At 40.3% G+C, this 18,046-nt stretch overlaps 1 protein-coding gene across 2 annotated transcripts in view; it reads left to right on the top strand.

Moving 5' to 3' along the window:
* The window catches only part of HIVEP1 (HIVEP zinc finger 1), a 149,796-nt gene that overhangs the window by 66,449 nt on the left and 65,301 nt on the right, over positions 1 to 18,046 (top strand). For both annotated transcript variants that reach the window (XM_049655034.1, XM_049655035.1), the window contains exon 3: positions 12,901 to 12,954. In XM_049655034.1, coding sequence (XP_049510991.1) covers positions 12,901 to 12,954 — 54 coding nt within the window. The remainder of the gene's footprint in view (positions 1 to 12,900; positions 12,955 to 18,046) is intronic.

Below are 18,046 nucleotides of genomic sequence, written 5' to 3'. Positions count from 1 at the left end.
CCCTTCCCTTCCCTTCCCTTCCCTTCCCTTCCCTTCCCTTCCCTTCCTCCTTTCCTTCCTCGCTCCCTCCCCCACCCCTTCTCTTTCTTTCAATAAGAGGCCTTTAAAAAATTAAAGGGAAAATAGATGTGTTATTTGCTGACTAGGGATGAGGCAGATAGCCAGCCTGAAAAGCAGAAGAGTTCTTTTCAGACTTTGAGATCCATACCTCTTGGGTGTCTCTCAGCCATCTCTATATTTACATGCTTACCCCTGAATTTGGGGTGTGTGTGTGTGTGTGTGTGTGTGTGTGTGTGTGTGCATGGAGGCATACACGTGTATGTGTATGTGTGTGAATCTGTTACTGGGTTAGTAACTCAAGTTCAGTGGAACCTGGCATTTAACGTCTCAGGATAAGAACGCTCTGTCTTCATATTCCTTTCTCTCCCCATCATAGTTACCATGACTACCTCCTCCCATCCACGACATCAGAAAGCATCAAATGGGATGAGGATACCAGTGTTGCCATACTCTCACAATAATAATATCTGAACCAAAATAGGCCACGTGTTTTAATGTGATTATTGGAAAACTGTATTATCCCATGTCAATTTTAGCATCTTTGTGCGGTAGCTTATTACGTTTAAATAGTTTCTGTGTTTCCAAACATACATTTTTTCAGGTGGAGATCGATTTTCATCTTGGGAATAAATGGATCTATCTGTGATATAATGCTTATTAGGAGTGTATGCTTTGGGTTTGCACCTTAGCTGTATACTTTGCTTGCACCCCCTTAGCCATGAACTACACATGGAATTTGACCTTCCTTATCTTCCCTGGTCTCTCCCAACATCAGCAGCTCCCTTGATAAGGCAGACGCTGCCTGCTCCCCGTCCCTGTGGCTTGATAAAAAGTTGCTTCAAGGAGCCAGCTGATAAGACGTTTTTTTCCCTAACTGCTTGCGTTTTGTACAATTTTGAATCTTGACCTGATAATATCTGTAATTGACAGAACATTGATTTTTCAGGTTTGGCTTCATATTAGAATCACCTGGGAAACTTCTAATGCTGATTTGATTGATGTGGGGTGCAGCCTTCATATGAAGACTTTTAAAATGACTCCAGTACTAAGGGAGCAGAGCTTGAGTTCTGCTGTTCTAGGTGATGCATGAAAGAGCAGAAGCCAGGAGCCAGAAGGGTGGCCCTGAGGGACCCGACCTTGCTTTGGCAGCCATCTGAGGAAGGAGCTTGCATCCGACTTAGCCTCCTCGATGGAACTTCTCGTGGGTTCTGAACCTGGGTGAAGTTTCAGGAGGGAGACTCTGGGAGTTTGCTTAGTTTTTGACTTCTTAGGAAACGTGTGCTCAGCTCTAAAAACCAGTGGTCTTCCCAGCTCCCTCTAGGGGTGGAAAGGTATAGTTACCCCACTATTATAAGTAGTTAGCATACAGTGGCCTAATACTTAGCTCTGCTCATCAAGGCTAAGGAACTGTCTGCAAAGTGAAACCAGGTATATGTTATTAAGAGACAAAAAATAATTCAAAAGCCTGAGATGGTTTAGTGGTAACATATTCACAGTGTGTCTGTGTACATTTTGTTATCCCATAGTTAGTTTTGCTATCAAGATGATTTTCTTATAGAAGAAATGTTGCATTTCATCGACCCACAGTTTTATCTATTTATTAAAAGATTTCTTTTAACGTTTGTTTATATTTGCAAGAGAGAGACAGAGCGTGAACAGGGGAGGGGCAAAGAGACAGAGACAGAATCTGAAGCAGACTTCAGGCTCCAGGCTGCAAGCTGTCAGCCCAGAGCCCGACGCGAGGCTCGAACCCACAGACAGGGAGATCATGACCTGAGCCCAAGTCAGATGCTTAACCGACGGAGCCACCCAGGCACCCTTGATCCATAATTTTAAAAGCATGGTGAAGCTTTTAACTTTTCTCTTTGAACAACTTTAATTTTTTCCTCAGTGTCACAATGGAAATATGCTTTCCGAAAGATAAATGGACAATTCTGCAAAATACATAAAGGTATACTTTTCTATATGCGTGGAAGTACAGCAAGGCTAGGCATTTCACAGTTGGAATTTTATGGTACATTTTGGTCCTGCTCCCTGTCCCCTGCCTTCACTTTTCCATCTTTTCCTTCCTCGGCTCCTCCTGACCCACCACCCACCGAGCCACTACCCCATCTTGTGTATTTGCCTGCTCACAGGAACCATCCTCTAGCGCCTTCCCCCTGGAAAAGTCCTTCCCCCTGGAAAGCGCCTTCCCCCTTCTTTTCGTCCTTCCCCCTGGAAAAGTCCAAATTTGGCATTCCTCCTCCAATCCTTCATGCAGGTTGCCAGACTTTGTTAGAATAAACAGCACTGCTGTGCACATGGGAGCCGTCAGATACACGTGGGTTTCTACTTCACAGATTCCCTAGTTGTTGTTCATCAAGAGCTTTTATTTGTCCTTAAATAAAAGGGCCTTAAAACCGGTCAGCTCTTCCATTCGCGTCAATAATTTGGCTCATCTTAGCCAGTCTGGAAGGCCTGTCCCAGAAACACTGGGCTCCGTTTTCTTTGTAGCCAGCTATGCTGTGCCTCTTCTCTCAGTAAAATCGAGTCCATTGGATCTGCGCTCCGTCAAACTCATCCTTCCCATCGGTAGATTTTTCATCTGACGTACCTTCTCCTCTCCTTCCCTGTGACCTCAGAGGATGGCCCTGGCTCTCCCCCTGTTTAAAACCAGCTGCCTTAAGGGTCTTGCCCCTGCATATGTCCTCTTCTTCCCTTTATTTTTGCTCTCGTTTTATGGGCTCCCCACCTTGTGCCTATAAACATCTTTGAAAACCATACCAAACATCTTTCTCTTAACCCTGTGTTTCTCAGTGGCTCCCCAGTTCACTCTCTTCTTCTCCACTGAATGTTTTGAAATATAGTTCTGCCCCGTCTCTTCTCTGCCTCCCGTCCCATCACTGCCTCCGCCCTCGGCCCCCCAGCCTCCTCGTCTCACCTCCTGCTTTTGCGAAGCATCGCCAGGACCTCCTAATTGCTCAACCCAGTGGAAGCTTTTTCAGTCTTTCTGGATTGCCTCATCTACCGATTTGACAATGAAACACTGTTCTCTTGATCTCTGTGACTAAAATTATTTCTGGTTCTAATTTTTTCATGCGTTCCTTTTGTTGTGTTTTATTTTTGTCTCTTTCTTGGGTTTCCCTTTCTTCTGCCTACTCCTGAACAGTTGGAGCTGCCTCTCAGTGTGCCACGATTCTTAACTGGAGAGTAGGTGGCCCGTTAAAATCCTTTGTCAAATCTTTTAAAATTTATATAATCTGGGGCCACCATTACTGTAGTTATTGGCTCAGTAGGTCCTCCTTCCAGAAACCTATAGTATAATAGTTTTCTAATACTCTGTCATATGGAGGTACCATATTTACTTGACCATTTCTCAAGTAGTCACTCAACAGATACTTATTGAACACCTACTTTATCCCAGGCGCTGTGGATGATGTAGTTTTTCATAGTAGAAGAAGCACCGTGATGAATGGCCTTTGCTCCACTCCTTTCATGGTCTCAGTCTAGATTTCCAGCAGTTGAGTCACAATTTTAAGGACGAGTGGGTTTTCAAAGATCTTCACTACCTATGGCCAGATCACTTCAGAGAGTAAGTCATATTTTCACTTCCACCAACTCTGTGGTATAGTTTTAACTACTAGATATGTAAGACGGCAGTTTCCCAATCCTGTATCTTTAGACCTGCTCTCTCCAGGTTTGTTTCCAAACTGCTCTGAGTTCCTGACACACTGTCTTGTCTTCTTCTTTGCCTTTGCAACCTCCTCATGATCCCCTACCTGAATGCCCTCATCCACTCTCCATGGTGAGACCACTCATCTTCTGTTTATTTTCAGCCTGTGTATATTTCATCCATGAAGCTGTTTCAGGACTCTTCCCATTGCCAAGACGGCCACATCTCCCCGTTCTGTGTTCCCTTAGCACCCTGTGGATAGAGTCACACTGTTACGCGTGTAGAGAGATGGCTTGTTTCCTTCTGTAAGTTCCTGCACGTAGAATTGCTCATCTTTGTGTATCTTTAGGCTAGCACACGGGGAGCTAATATATTCTGAATTGAATAAATCCTGTGTGTTAACGTTGTAGAAATCATCCCAGAAGATCTGGCGGTGGTGAACACTGCTCTGGGGGTGAGAGCACAGCGCTGGGGGTGCAGACCAGTGGTAGGAGACTGGGTTGGGGAAGGCTTCCTCAAGGAAATGAGAACATGATCAGTGGTCAGTTTCTTTGTTTTAGCGTGTTTATTAGAATAATACTTGGTTTATGTGGTGAAGTCTATCCTTTTCTATTTATTGTTGGCGGGTTTTTGTTTGTTTGTAGTTTTTTTGTTTTTATACTAATGATAGATGTGATTTAGTCAAGTCCGTTCTGGACATTGTTACCTTTTTCCTCCATTGTCCTGCTGCAGTTATGTCACAACAATATCCTTCCTAATACTGAAATATCTTTGCATACTTATTTCACACCCTACTTGGGTGTGGCTTTCCAAACTTTGAATATACTTCTTTTAAAAAAATTAATTTTTTTTAAGTTTTCTTAAGTGATCTCTGTGCCCCAGCGTGGGGCTCAAACTCACGACCCCAAGATCAAGAATCATATGCTCCACTGAGCCAGCCAGGCGCCCCTGTACTTCTTGGTGTAGATTGTTATTTTTTAAATTATTAATTATTTTTATTTTTTCATTTACATCCAAGTTAGTTAGCATACAGCGCAACAATGATTTCAGGAGTAGAATCCAGTGATTCATCCCCTTTGTGTAACACCCAGGGCTCATCCCAACAAGTGTCCTTCTTAAGCCCCTTGTCCATTTAGCCCATCCCCCCACCCACTACCCCTCCAGCAACCTTCAGTTTGTTCTCTGTATTTAAGAGTCTCTTATATTTTGTCCCCTCCCTGTTTTTATATTGCTTTTGCTTCCCTTCCCATATATTCATCTGTTTTGTATCTTAAATTTGACATGTGAGTGAAGTCATATGATCTTTGTCTTTCTCTGACAGACTAGTTTTGCTTAGTATAATACCCTCTAGTTCCATCCATATAGTTGCACATGGCAAGATTTCATTCTTTTTGATCGCCAAGTAATACTCCATTGTATATGTATATATATATGTATATATATATATATATATACCCCACATCTTCTTTATCCATTCATCCATCGATGGACATTTGGGCTCTTTCCATACTTTGGCTATTGTCGATAGTGCTGTTCTTTTTTAAAAAAAAATTTTTTTTTAACGTTTATTTATTTTTGAGACAGAGAGAGACAGAGCATGAATGGGGGAGGGTCAGAGAGAGGGAGACACAGAATCTGAAACAGGCTCCAGGCTCCGAGCTGTCAGCACAGAGCCCAACGCGGAGCTCGAACTCACAGACCGCAAGATCATGACCTGAGCCGAAGTTGGCCGCCCAACCGACTGAGCCACCCAGGCGCCCCTCGATAGCGCTGTTCTAAACATGGGGGTGCATGTGTCCCTTCGAAACAGCACACCTGGATCCCTTGGATAAATGCCTCGTAGTGCAATTGCGGGGTCGTAGGGTAGTTCTATTTTTAATTTTTTGATGAGCCTCCATACTGTTTTCCAGAGTGGCTGCACCAGCTTGCATTCCCACCAGCGGTGCAAGAGATCCTCTTTCTCCGCATCCTCGCCAACATCTGTTGTTGCCTGAGTTGTTACTTTTAGCTATTCTCAGTGGTGTGAGGTGGTACCTCAGTGGGGTTTTGACTTGTATTTTCCTGATGATGAGTGATGTTGAGCATTTTTTCATGTGTTAGCCATCTGGATGTCTTCTTTAGAAGAGAGCCTATTCACATCTTTTGCCCATTTCTTCACTGGATTATTTGTTTTTTTGGCTGTTGAGTTTGAGAAGTTCTTTATAGATTTTGGATACTGCCCCTTTATCTGATATATCATTTGTAAATATCTTCTCCCATTCTGCTGGTTGCCTTTTAGTTTTGCTGATTGTCTCCTTCACTGTGCAGAAGCTTTTTATCTTGACGAGGTCCCAATAGTTCTTTCTGCTTTCGTTTCCCTTGCCTCCAGAGACGTGTTGAGTAAAAAATTGCTGCGGCTGAGGTCAAAGTGGTTATTACTTGCTTTCTCCTCTAGAATTTTGATGGCTTCCTGTCTTACATTTAGTTCTGTTACCCATTTTGAATTTATTTTTGTGTCTGGTGTAAGAAAGTGGCCCAGGTTCATTCTTCTGCATGTTGCTGTCCAGTTTTCCCAACACCGTTTGCTGAAGAGACTGTCTTTATTCCATTGGATATTCTTTCCTGCTTTGTCAAAGATTAGCCAGCCATACATCTGTGGGTCCATTTCTGGGTTCTCTATTCTGTTCCAAGGATTATTTTTTTTAAATGTGTTTTTATTATTTTGACAGAGCACAAGTAGGGGAGGGACAGAGAGAGAGGGAGACCTAGAATATGAAGCAGGCTCCAGGCTCTGAACTGTCAGCATAGAGCCTGATGTGGGGCTCAAACTCATGGACTGTAAGATCATGACCTGAGCTGAGGTCGGATGCTTAACTGACTGAGCCACCCAGGAACCCCTTGATATAGATTGTTAAATCCATATTCATATATGGAACTTGTCTGTGGTGCTGATTTTTCTTCCCCTTTGGTCACATTGATGTCAGGGCCATATCAGCTTTATAAAATGACTTAGAACAGCTTTTGTGTTATCCTGTGCTCTGAAACTTTTTAGGAAATGCTTTACTTTTCAGAATTGGAAAGAATTTGATAACAAAAGCATCTGGGCCTGGAACCTTTAAACAAAGTAGTTCTTTGTCGTCCTCTGGTAACTTTCTTCGTTTCATCCGTGGTTATTCCTGGATCAAGTTGAGTAATTTCATGCTCTCTGGAACCTTTTACTAATCAATCACAATTTTCAAATTTATTAGCACAGAATTGAGTCTTGTATTTTTTTCCCTGTATACTTCAGGCAAGGTATTTTCCAATTTGAAATACTACTGGTCTGGATAATCATTTTCAGCATTATTGCACAGTGTCCTCTTCCTGAAAGACACAGGTCCAGAGGCACAAAGATGTGTAACTACAGGTTAAAATGTGTGACTTACAAATGTGGGCTTACTTAGCTGATTTAGTAGTGAACACCAGGGACAAGTATCATTTAGAAGAGCATGTATTGGGGACACCTGGGTGGCTCAGTCAGCCTCCTGATTTCAGCTCAGGTCATGAGATCGAGCCCAGCATCAGGCTCTGCACTGACAGCACGGAGCCTGCTTGGGATTCTCTGTCCCTGTCTCTCTGCCCTTCCCTGGCACTCGCCCCCTCTCTCTCTCTCTCTCTCTCTCTCTCTCTCTCTCTCTCTCAAAATAAATAAACATTAAAAAAAATTAAAAGCATGTATGGGTATTAGATGCGTTCTTAACATTACATCATTGTCTATATTTAGTCTTACTGAAATAGCTGTAGCAGTTAACAGTAAGAGTAAGGGAGCTTGTGCTGACGGGTAACGAGGGGACGTAGGAGTTATGCTTATTTAGTAGTAAAAATAGTACAGTCGCATATGGTGATCCTTTTTCAATCAGATGGCTTCTCTTTCAGTAAATAGAGGTGCCTTTTACAGTTCATTAGGATCTACTTCATACGATTCTACTATTAGCTTTTGTGCTTTGTGCTTTTAGGGCCAAGGGAAGAGGGAGAGTCTGTGGTGTTAGAGCCGGGGTTATTAGGTACAGATCCGAAAAGTGGCAGAGAAGGATGAGCTAGTAAAATGAAGGTAGAGATCATTTGTTCTTGATCGCATGGAGTAAGAAAGAGTTCACTCAAGTGTTTTTCACGGTAGGCATACAGCTTCCCAAATGTCGAAATCATCTGTAACGTTAAAGAGGATATGATGCTGGGTTCTTCAGTGAAACCACCCAATGCCGGTTGTAAGTTTGTGTGCCTGGATCCTGTTTTCTCTTTCTCAGAATGCACCAGCGCTTCTCTGCGGCCTGGCAGGTTATTGCCAGCATTTCTCCAATCAGTAAATCATGCAGGGCCATCGTATCGTCATCATTACTAATGATCATGAGACAGGTCACCGCAGAGAGACAGGGTTCCGCATGCAAGGTCTGGTGGTGGCACAGAGCAGGGAGTGACAGACTGTGAATGAGGGTGTTAAGAGAAGGGATGGGGTGGGATCTGATGGGGCCTGCCCTGAGGGGGCGGCTGAAGCTGGAAAGAAAACAGCAGTGGGGCTGGGGGTGAGGCCGAGGAGGACCTTGTGAGTTGGCCACACAGCGGAACCCGGGCTTTATATTTACCTTCAAATTGAGAGTCAAGGGATTGTTTAAAGGGTATGATCATCTGTAAGCCCCTCCAGGAAAGCCTGTCTGTTTGGTTTGGCTTGTTCTCCCATCTTCAGCCCCTCCTGTTGTTCCTGACACGGGGTGGATGTTCACCACAGTGAAAACACAGCTTTTGTGGAATCAAATCCTAACGACTTTGTGTGTTGGTCCCCAAAGCTGGGATGCCCTGCATCCTGAGGCTCTTGAGGGGTGGTGTTCAGGGAGCCCCACCCCCACCCCACTTCACCACGGGATGGAAATGGTCAAGAGCAGAAACCTACCAGGAGGATTGCTTTACTGTTGTGATTTGTTTCAATTATTCAGTCTTCTCCCCAGAGCCCTAAAAGAAAGGTTATTTTCTTTTTTTTCCCCTAAAGTTTATTTATTTATTTTGAGAGAGAGAGAGAGTGAGCAGAGGAGGGGCAGAGAAAGAGAGAGAGAGAGCGAGTGAGAATCCTAAGCAGTCTCTGTGCTATGACACAGGGCTCAGTCCCATGAACTGTGAGATCATGACCTGAACTAAAATCAAGAGTTGGATGCTCCACTGACTGAGTCACCCAGGCACCCCAAGAAAGGTTGTTTCTTTTTTTTTTTTTTTTTAACTTTTTTTTTAATGCTAATTTATTTTTGAGAGAGACAGAGTGTGAACGGTGGAGGAGTGCAGAGAGAGGGAGACATAGAATCTGAAGCAGGCCACGAGGCTCTGAGCTGTAAGCACGGAGCCCAGCATGGGGCTCAAACTCACAAACTGTGAGATCATGACCTGAGCCAAAGTGGGACGCGTAACCAACTGAGCCACCCAGGTGCCCCAAGAAAGGTTGTTTCTTAAGGGCTCTGGGACTTGGTTTTGGTTTTGTTTTTTGTTTTGGGGTGTTTTTTTTGTTTTGTTTTTTTTTTTTTTTGCTCCATGGTTTCAGATTATCTTTCACAAATAAAGAGATGTTTTCCCTTTAATTATTTATGGATGATGGAAATAAAATATTTTTACATGGTTTGTGTGTACAAAAGTTTTTAAATATGTGAGGCATTGTACAAAATTGTTCATAATCTTTACCATTCACAATTTCTGTGCCTTATTGGGGAAGGAAATCTGTAAGAAGTTGTAAATTTTCAATAGTTGCAGAACCAAAATACGACTTACGTGATTAGTAGCTTCTCCCTTCTCCTGGCCTGTTACTTTCTCAGCCATGGGCCCCTCTGGATTGTAGAAAAGATTATGGATCCATTCATGTTGCTGGAGTCTTTACCAGGTGACAGCTCCTCCAAATACATTTAGTAAAAATTGAACTAATTAGAATTACATCTTAAATACGCTAAAAACTCATTACAGTAAGAACGCATTACTCACTTTAGACCTACTGACATGGTGTGAATGTCCATTTTGCTTACACATCTATTTTTATTCTTAAACAACAGCAACAGAGAAACTACAGTTTATTTCTCGATGTGTATTTCTTTGTGAGATTGTTACCTCAGATAACAGTGACATGGAGGGCATGATGGAAGGTGTCTCCGAATCTGAGATCCCATTCTAAGTAACACCCCCAAGCCCCCAAATCAAGGCTTACAAGTGGGATCGTGTATTACTGCTGGGAAGTGTTACCCTTGGTAAAGGGAAAAGGGGAAAGAAAATAAAAAGTAAAAAAGATGCGTAGGGAACTTCTTTTTATATCAGGTTCTGAATCCAGCAGTGGGTTGTAAAATCAATATAGCTGGCTGGGCAAGGGAGCATTATTCATTTTTAATAGGAAAAGATTGAAGATGGAGTGTGGGTAAGTTTGTTCCTGAATTATGTGTACACATGTGTAATTGGTTGAAATGTAAAAACACATTTATTGCTCTGAGTCATAGTGAAAAAATGATAAATAGTGCTTTAAAAATCAGTAAGTTGCCTTGTATGAACCAATTAAGAGCAGACAATGTATGAGTCCTTTCTCTGTGATTTTGGAGTGTCTCTGAAATATATTTGACCTGAAAAATCCGAAAGCATAGGTTAAATATAAACAGGACTTTCTCTAAAAATTGAAGCAAAGGCTTTTAATACTATTACAAGCTCTCTAAATGAAAATTGTATTTACCTATTGAACTGGGGCTTTCGGTAGAAGAATTTAAGTAGATACTTATACCTACCAAAGTAGATGTCCTAAATCTGCTGATTTATGCAGAGTTATTATCAAGAGAAAAAAGCAACTTAATTGAAAATTCAACAACAAAGACCAGTATTTTGTGATCACATGTAAATTGAGGTCATTTTTCTTAGAATTTGTTATGTTACCAGTGCAAGCAGAAGGTGGCCAAACCTCAGTGTACTGAATAGCAGTTATTCTTAAATATGTGTTAAATCATGAGTTTTTGTTGCTTTGAGCCACAATCGCTTCTGTTAATAAAAAAAGGTGTTTTATTGTATAATGCCAAATTATGTGTGCATAAACAAACACAGTCATTACTACTAGAATATATATAATATGTATGTATATATTTATGGTTCTTAAGTTTGGAGGGACTGCTGGCATAGAAATGAGAGTGTTTTTTTCCTTTTTATGTTTCTCAAGGACTGTGTATTTAAATTCATGGTTTGTTTCTTTACATTTTAAAGGTATACAGCATACTTCATATACTTTACTTTTTTAAAAAGCAGCCCTTGTCCTTTTGTTACTTACGTTAACATAGATTTCATCCATGCATTTGGTAGTTTTCTTTTTGAAATAAAATTACTGCTGATGCAGGGTCCACTTTCTACATTTAATAAGAGGTGTTTTGCTTTTTGTTTTGTTTTGTTTTCTTTTCTTTTTTTAGGACCGTTTCCAGTTCACTTGTCATTTCATGAGAAATAACTAAAATTTGTGAATAAGAAAAATTGTAATATTTCTCTAGGTTACCTCTACTTGTAGATCTCATGCTGGATCTGATAATTAGCAAACAAATAGGACATTGCCATGGGGATACACTTATCAGGATGAAAATTTATTTTTGACCAGTGCTGACAGTGTCTAATACTTCAAGCTAGCTCGACTCCGTTTTTCCTGCTGCTCCCACTCCGCTTTTATTTTGCCGACCGGGTGAATCAACCTGTGATTAAAAGAAGTTTGATCAGAAAATGGAAGGTTCTCTGAATTTTCTGGCTTCTTCCTCAAGGTTAATGGGAGAAGAAGCAGGTGGTTGAGAGGGCCCCTGTGGCGGGGATCCGTGTCTTTTATTTGTTTGGAAAAGGATCAGCATTTTGGAAGTTGATCTTGCCTGGCCAGTGGCGGTAGGCCTAGCACTGGAGACCATTTTGGGAACTGGCGGTGGATGCCAGAGGGCGTAAATGGCTGAAGTACCAGTATTTTGAAAATTGTTAAATGATACTTCCATGCATTAACTAAAATATTATGTAATTATTGGTACTGTATTCTTTTCAGTACAAGAAAGTACCCTGGGAATTTTGTAACTTCTACCATTATAACGAGTACTTAGGCCCCTGTATTAAAGCTGGAATTAGTTATTGTCTTCATCATCAAATAAGTACATCCTTATACAATTTAAAGTAATCGTTGTTTTTTTTTTTTTTAATGTTTACTTTTGAGAGAGAGGGAACGCACGCATGTGGGAGAGGGGGAGAGGGAGAGGGAGAGAGAAAAATCCCAAGCGAGCTTTGTGCTGTCAGCGGCTGAACCGGAAATGGGGCTTGACTCACGAACTCCGATCTGAGCCGAAGTCTGACACTTAACCGACTGAGCCACCGAGGCGCCCTTGCATTAATTGTTAACCAAAGTATAACACACACTTTTTTACAAAATCCACTTGTGCTCCGAGCCTCAGCTCTAACAACTGCAGGCTCTGGGCTCACGCTCATCACCCTCTCCTGTCCGCTCCTGGGGCAGCCCTCCCCGCGCCTTGGTAATTATTACTTGTGGGTTACACCTTTATTACTTGTGGGTTACACCTGATCTTCAGAACTGGCTCACATGTAACAGTTCTAGAGTCATTACTCTGATAGAGTGGCTCTCTGTTGCAGTCGGCTACCCACACTTCATACGTAACTATCCTGGTACCAACCGTTGGCAAGAGGGACGGGTATTCCACTATTCTTCTGCTTCTCCTTTCATTTCTTGTCCGGTTCTTCCTTTTCCTTCTTCCATGTTTGGCATAGGTTTTAGGCCATCCATGGACTTCGTTTAGACTTGTTTCTAAGCTAGCAGGCATTTGTTACATCTCTCTAATAAAATCACTACTGGGCATTCATGTGTCTTTATAAGGAAAGCTTTATTTTTAGGTATTTATTAGGCACCTAAACATGTGTTAATTATCGTTCAGTATTTAAAACGCACTAATTATTTGCATTATGGAAACATTCATTGATTGCAACTGGTCCTTGTGACAAAGACGTGATTGAAATTATATATTCAGTTTTAAAATAAGGGAATATGTCATTACTTTAACAGTTTACACATATTTATTTCATAAGTAATTCAATAAATATTGATTACTATGTATGAGGCTCCTTGTATAAGTAGTGTGTTTGTCTTACTGCATTCTTATTTGTATATGATGCATTGATTTGTAAAATCTCTTTGTTTTTCTTAGATAAAATTGAAGAAGCACAAAAAGAACTTAATGGGGCAGAAGTGTCAAAAAAAGGTAAATTAAAGTCAACCCCAATGTATTCTGTATTCTTAACAGAGATTCCTATTCAGATCCCTATAATTGCAGCCTTACTAAATCTATCAGTGAAAACATATCACGGAATTAGAAATCACCTTAGACTGATTGATACCTGAAAGTATATGGACTTTACTTCCTGAAGTGCTTTAGCTACTTCTGTAGCTATTCTGTAACTGTTTCTACAAATTAAGATATTGCTGGTAGGATTATGAGAGATCGTTGCATCTCTTTTGAAAGTCCTATTTATGAGACTGTCCCATAGCAATAAAAGTACCAATATGATGCCTGTGTTTTAACATGTATGTGCCTATCTCTGTATGTTCTTGTGATGCAGTATTTTTTTGTAATGACGAAAGCCCAAGATAGATAAAATTATATGAATGCTATTCAGGGGAAAGAATGGTTGAATCAGTTTAATACACTGTATTTTGGGATATATTATGCACCTTTTCAAGAAATGTTAATTCTTTCAATTGACAGTGGTGGTTTATTGATGAATGAGGAAAACGAAATTGCACGGTAGCTTGTAAAATATCTCAGTTTATAAGTTTAATCAAATTTCAAAGGCATACACGCCTACATATTTATACACATTTCACACAAATATGTTTACAAAGGTGGAAGGAAGGGTCTGAGGAAGCTTAACTTTCCTTTATATGGCTTTATGGTTTTTATTAATTACAATGGTTGTAATTTTGTATAAAAAATTTAAAGGCAAAAATTGGTTTTCATGGTAGAAAACCTAGTGTTCGTTTTTCCAGATAATATGAAAAATGCATTCAATATTAAATAGTCTGTGGAGAGGGGAAGACAGGTGGATCGTCTCCCAACACTGTGTGTTAATGAGTAAAATCGATTAAAAGGATATAATTAAAGCTCCCATTATAGCATTTATATTTCATGACTTATTATTTCTTTGTCCTTATTATATTTTCTAATTATAGTGGAATATTTTGACAGTAATTTAGCTATATATGAATCCAATGGAAAGTCTTTTTTCTTTTTTTTTTAAATCGATTTAGGTTCCTAGCTAAGTATCTTTAGTAGAAATATTTCTGGCTATTCAGGTTTTCCATCCCTTGGACCAACCTGCGAACCTCCAAGATGCTGTGGCGTTGGTCTGAATAGTTATGTTGTGATGTGCAGCAACCTTGAAGCGTCTCTCCATTTTCTTCTTCTCGCACCCCCTTCTTCCATGCAATCTGGAAGGTACATAACAAACAGGATCCTTTAATGATACTCTTGCAGAAGAGCCTAGAAAGAACAGAGAAATCACTATAGCCATGCTGTCCCTTTCCAAGGTTGACTAAAGGTCCCTTCCCTCATTGCTGTAGACATAAAGCATGTAAGACACACAGGCTGTAAGAGATGCTTTACATCCAGTAAGGGTTTAGAGCTGCTGCAAGGAGAAAAATAAATGTGTGCTTGTTTTGCGTTTCCTTCTTTCTTACTCCCGTGGCAAAGAATTTTAAGAACAGTGAACTAAATGCCTATAGGAAGGAGGAAGCGGAACAAAGGTTCTAGAAAAAGAAATTGGATAATGAGTTTCAGAATAATCCAGTGGGCTACACTTGGCAGGCTACACTTATTTAAGACCGAGGATGAATACCAAGTGAGCATTGTTCTGTGCGGTTCGCTGCCTAGAATTACTACTTGGCTTTCATTTTTACGTACACATTCGGGGCAAATTAAAAATGAGATAGTTTTTGGGGCGCCTGGGTGTCTCAGTCGGTTAGGTGTCCAACTTCAGCTCTTGTCATGATCTCACGGTCTGTGAGTGCGAGCCCTGCATCGGGCTGTGTGCTGACAGCTCAGAGCCTGGGTCCTGCTTCGGATTCTGTGTCTCCCTTTCTCTGCCCCTCCCCTGCTCACACCCCCCCCCCCCCCCCCCCCAAATAAGTAAACACTTAAAAAAAATTTTTTTTAAATGAAATAGTTTTTCTCTCAAATATAATTAAGGAATAATATCATTTTGTCTTTAACAATATGAGATAAAAATCTTTCAGTAATAAAAGTATTGAGATTTCTCAAATCTTTGCTGGCCGACCTGCTGATTAAAGGAAATTCATTTCTTCCTTTGGATAATATGCTGTAAAAATTTGTTGTTATTTTTATTAGGATGATTCATCTAGGGCAGATACTTTTTCACTATTTTTTCTTTTTTTCTTTTCTTTTAATTTTTTTTAATGATTTTATTTATTTTTGAGACAGAGAGAGACAGAGCATGAACGGGGGAGGGGCAGAGAGAGAGGGAGACACAGAATCGGAAACAGGCTCCAGGCTCCGAGCCATCAGCCCAGAGCCTGACGCGGGGCTCGAACTCACGGACCGCGAGATCGTGACCTGGCTGAAGTCGGAGGCTTAACCGACTGCGCCACCCAGGTGCCCCTTTTTAATTTTATTTTAATTTCACTATTTTTTCAACAGGCCTTTGCTTTTTCCCCCTGAAAGTTTGACTTTTGTCTTCTATATATGGCTATTTTTCTACAATGCTGTGGTTCTAAGGTTTTTTCTCCATTGAAGATACTGTAATTGTTCAATTTATTTATTGTTCTTTCTCCTCCTTTCCTTCTTTTTTTTTTTTTAAACCATTAGTACAAGTAACTGATTTGAATCTAGCACTAATGGCAAGCCCTTAAAAAACCCACAAAAAAAGAAGAAACACCTCGGTCATGGATAGATCTTTATTGTTTTCTAACATTTTAAGAAAAGATTAATTTGTTTAGTGTAATAGGGTGGCTAAGAAAGTGACTTTGCCCATTACGCACCAATAAAATAAAGAAGGGCACTAAATTATGTTAATGTGTTTCTTTTACTCTTTCTAGAGAGAAAGAATACATGAATGAAAATTAGATGACTTTGATTTATTTTAATTTTAATCAGTTTGGGGATAAACGTAACATGTAACATTCACATAATTCTCCATAACGTCATTATATTCTTCCTTACAGTGCTCTTTACTTGTTCTTAACATCCATCATATTTGACACTACTCTGAAAATTATTGCATGGGATTTATTTTTTTTTTAACGTTTTATTTATTTTTGAGACAGGGAGAGACAGAGCATGAACAGGGGAGGGTCAGAGAGAGGGAGACACAGAATCTGAAACAGGCTCCAGGCTCCGAGCTGCCAGCACAGAGCCCGACGCGGGGCTCGAACTCACGGACTATGAGATCATGACCTGAGCTGAAGTCGGACGCTCAACCGACTGAGCCACCCAGGTGCCCCACATGGGATTTAAATAAAATAGTGAATGTTGCAGATGTGGGAATGGAAAATGTATAAACTAGGAAGAAATAAATAGATCGGTTTTTCAGGAGAGCTTTCATAGTCTATCTTTTGTATAAGCTTTAATTTTAATACTTTGTTTTAAATTTTTACCATACGATATTTGACATATGTAAGTTAATATATGTAATGTATTACAAATTTTTGTTTTTTAACGTTTATTTTTGAGAGAGAGAGAGACACAGAGCACGAGAGGGGGAGGGGCAGAGAGTGAGGGAGACACAGAACCCAAAGCAAGCTCCAGGCTCCGAGCTGTCAGCACAGAGCCCGACACGGGGCTCAAACTCATGAACCGTGAGATCGTGACCTGAGCCAAAGTCGGACGCTTAACTGACTGAGCCACCCAGGTGCCCCTGTATGTGATGTGTTATAAAGCATAAAAACAACATGGTGATCTTTCATTCCACCACCCAGTGTGAAAACTGGCGCATCGTCAATACCATTGCATCAACCTGCGTGCTCGTCAGTATTTCCCTCTGTCTGCTCTTTAGAGGTATTTACCGTCCTCAACTTTGTGTTCATCATGTTAATGCTTCATAAAAATAATTACATATTCTCAAACAGTATACTTTTTAGCTTTGCTTGAGTTTGAGCTTTAAAAATAAAATTATGTTCCCTAATTTTAACAGCTTTTTCACTCAACCTTGTTTCTAAAATGTATGCATGTTGTTGAAAGCAGCTATTTCTTCCCATTGCTGTAACAATATTTTATTACATGACGCAGTATGTACCTCCATTCTCTTGTTGATGAATTTCAGTTATTTCTCCCTTTTTGCTGTCACAAACAGTGCAGCTCCGAATACTCTCATAGCCTAGTGCACATGTGTGAGTTTTCCAGGACATTCAGGGAGCGTAGATGTTCAGCTTCATAAGATGATGCGAGATGGTTTTCCAGAGTTTTTTGGAAATTTTACATTTCCTCCATCAGTGTCCAAGAATTCATTTTGTGCTATCCAGTACTTGGTATTGTCATTGTTTTTATTTTTTCCAGTTGGATGGGTAAAAAGTAGTGTTTTGTTCTGCTCTGGATTTATTTTTCCCCAATTAGTAATAATGTTAAACATGTCTTCACTTGTATACCACTTTCTTGAAATGCTTACTTGTATCTTTTATGCATTTTAAACATCTTTTTTTTTTAAATATATTTTGGATAACAGCTCTTTACTCATGTTATGTGCTTTAGTTCTGGGCTTACTTTTTTACTTTCTTTAAAGTACTTTTTGGGGGGCGCCTGGGTGGCTGTCGGTTGGGCGTCCGTCTTCGGCCCGGGTCATGATCTCGCGGTCTGTGGGTTCGTGCCCCACGTCGGGCTCTGTACTGACGGCTCAGAGCCTGGAGCCTGCTTCAGATTCTGGGTCTCCCTCTTTCTCCCCCTCTCCTGCTTGTGCTCTCTCTCTCTCTCTCTCTCTCTCTCTCTCTCAAAAATAAATAAGCATTTAAAAATTTTTTAAAATGAATAAATAAAGTACCTTTTGGTACACAGAAGTTCTTGGTTTTAATATCATCAAACTATTAAGCTTTTTCATTTATGATTAGTATTTTTTTTGTTGTTGTTTTTCTGGAGATTTTTAAATATATTTGCTTGCCTTAAATTCTTCCCTCCCATAAGGTCTTGCATGTTTTTTCTCTGTTTTCTTCTAAACAAAACAAACAAAACAAAAAAACAAAAAAAACCCTTTCACATTCAGATAAAAAAATACATCTGAAGTTTATTTAAAAAAAAAATACAGTGTGAGTTTGGGTTCCACTTTCTTTCTTTTTTTTTTTTTTTTTTTTTT

The sequence above is a fragment of the Panthera uncia genome (assembly GCF_023721935.1).
Source record: "Panthera uncia isolate 11264 chromosome B2 unlocalized genomic scaffold, Puncia_PCG_1.0 HiC_scaffold_25, whole genome shotgun sequence".
Taxonomy (NCBI): Eukaryota; Metazoa; Chordata; class Mammalia; order Carnivora; family Felidae; genus Panthera; species Panthera uncia.
This window is presented reverse-complemented; position numbering and strand designations above follow the sequence as displayed.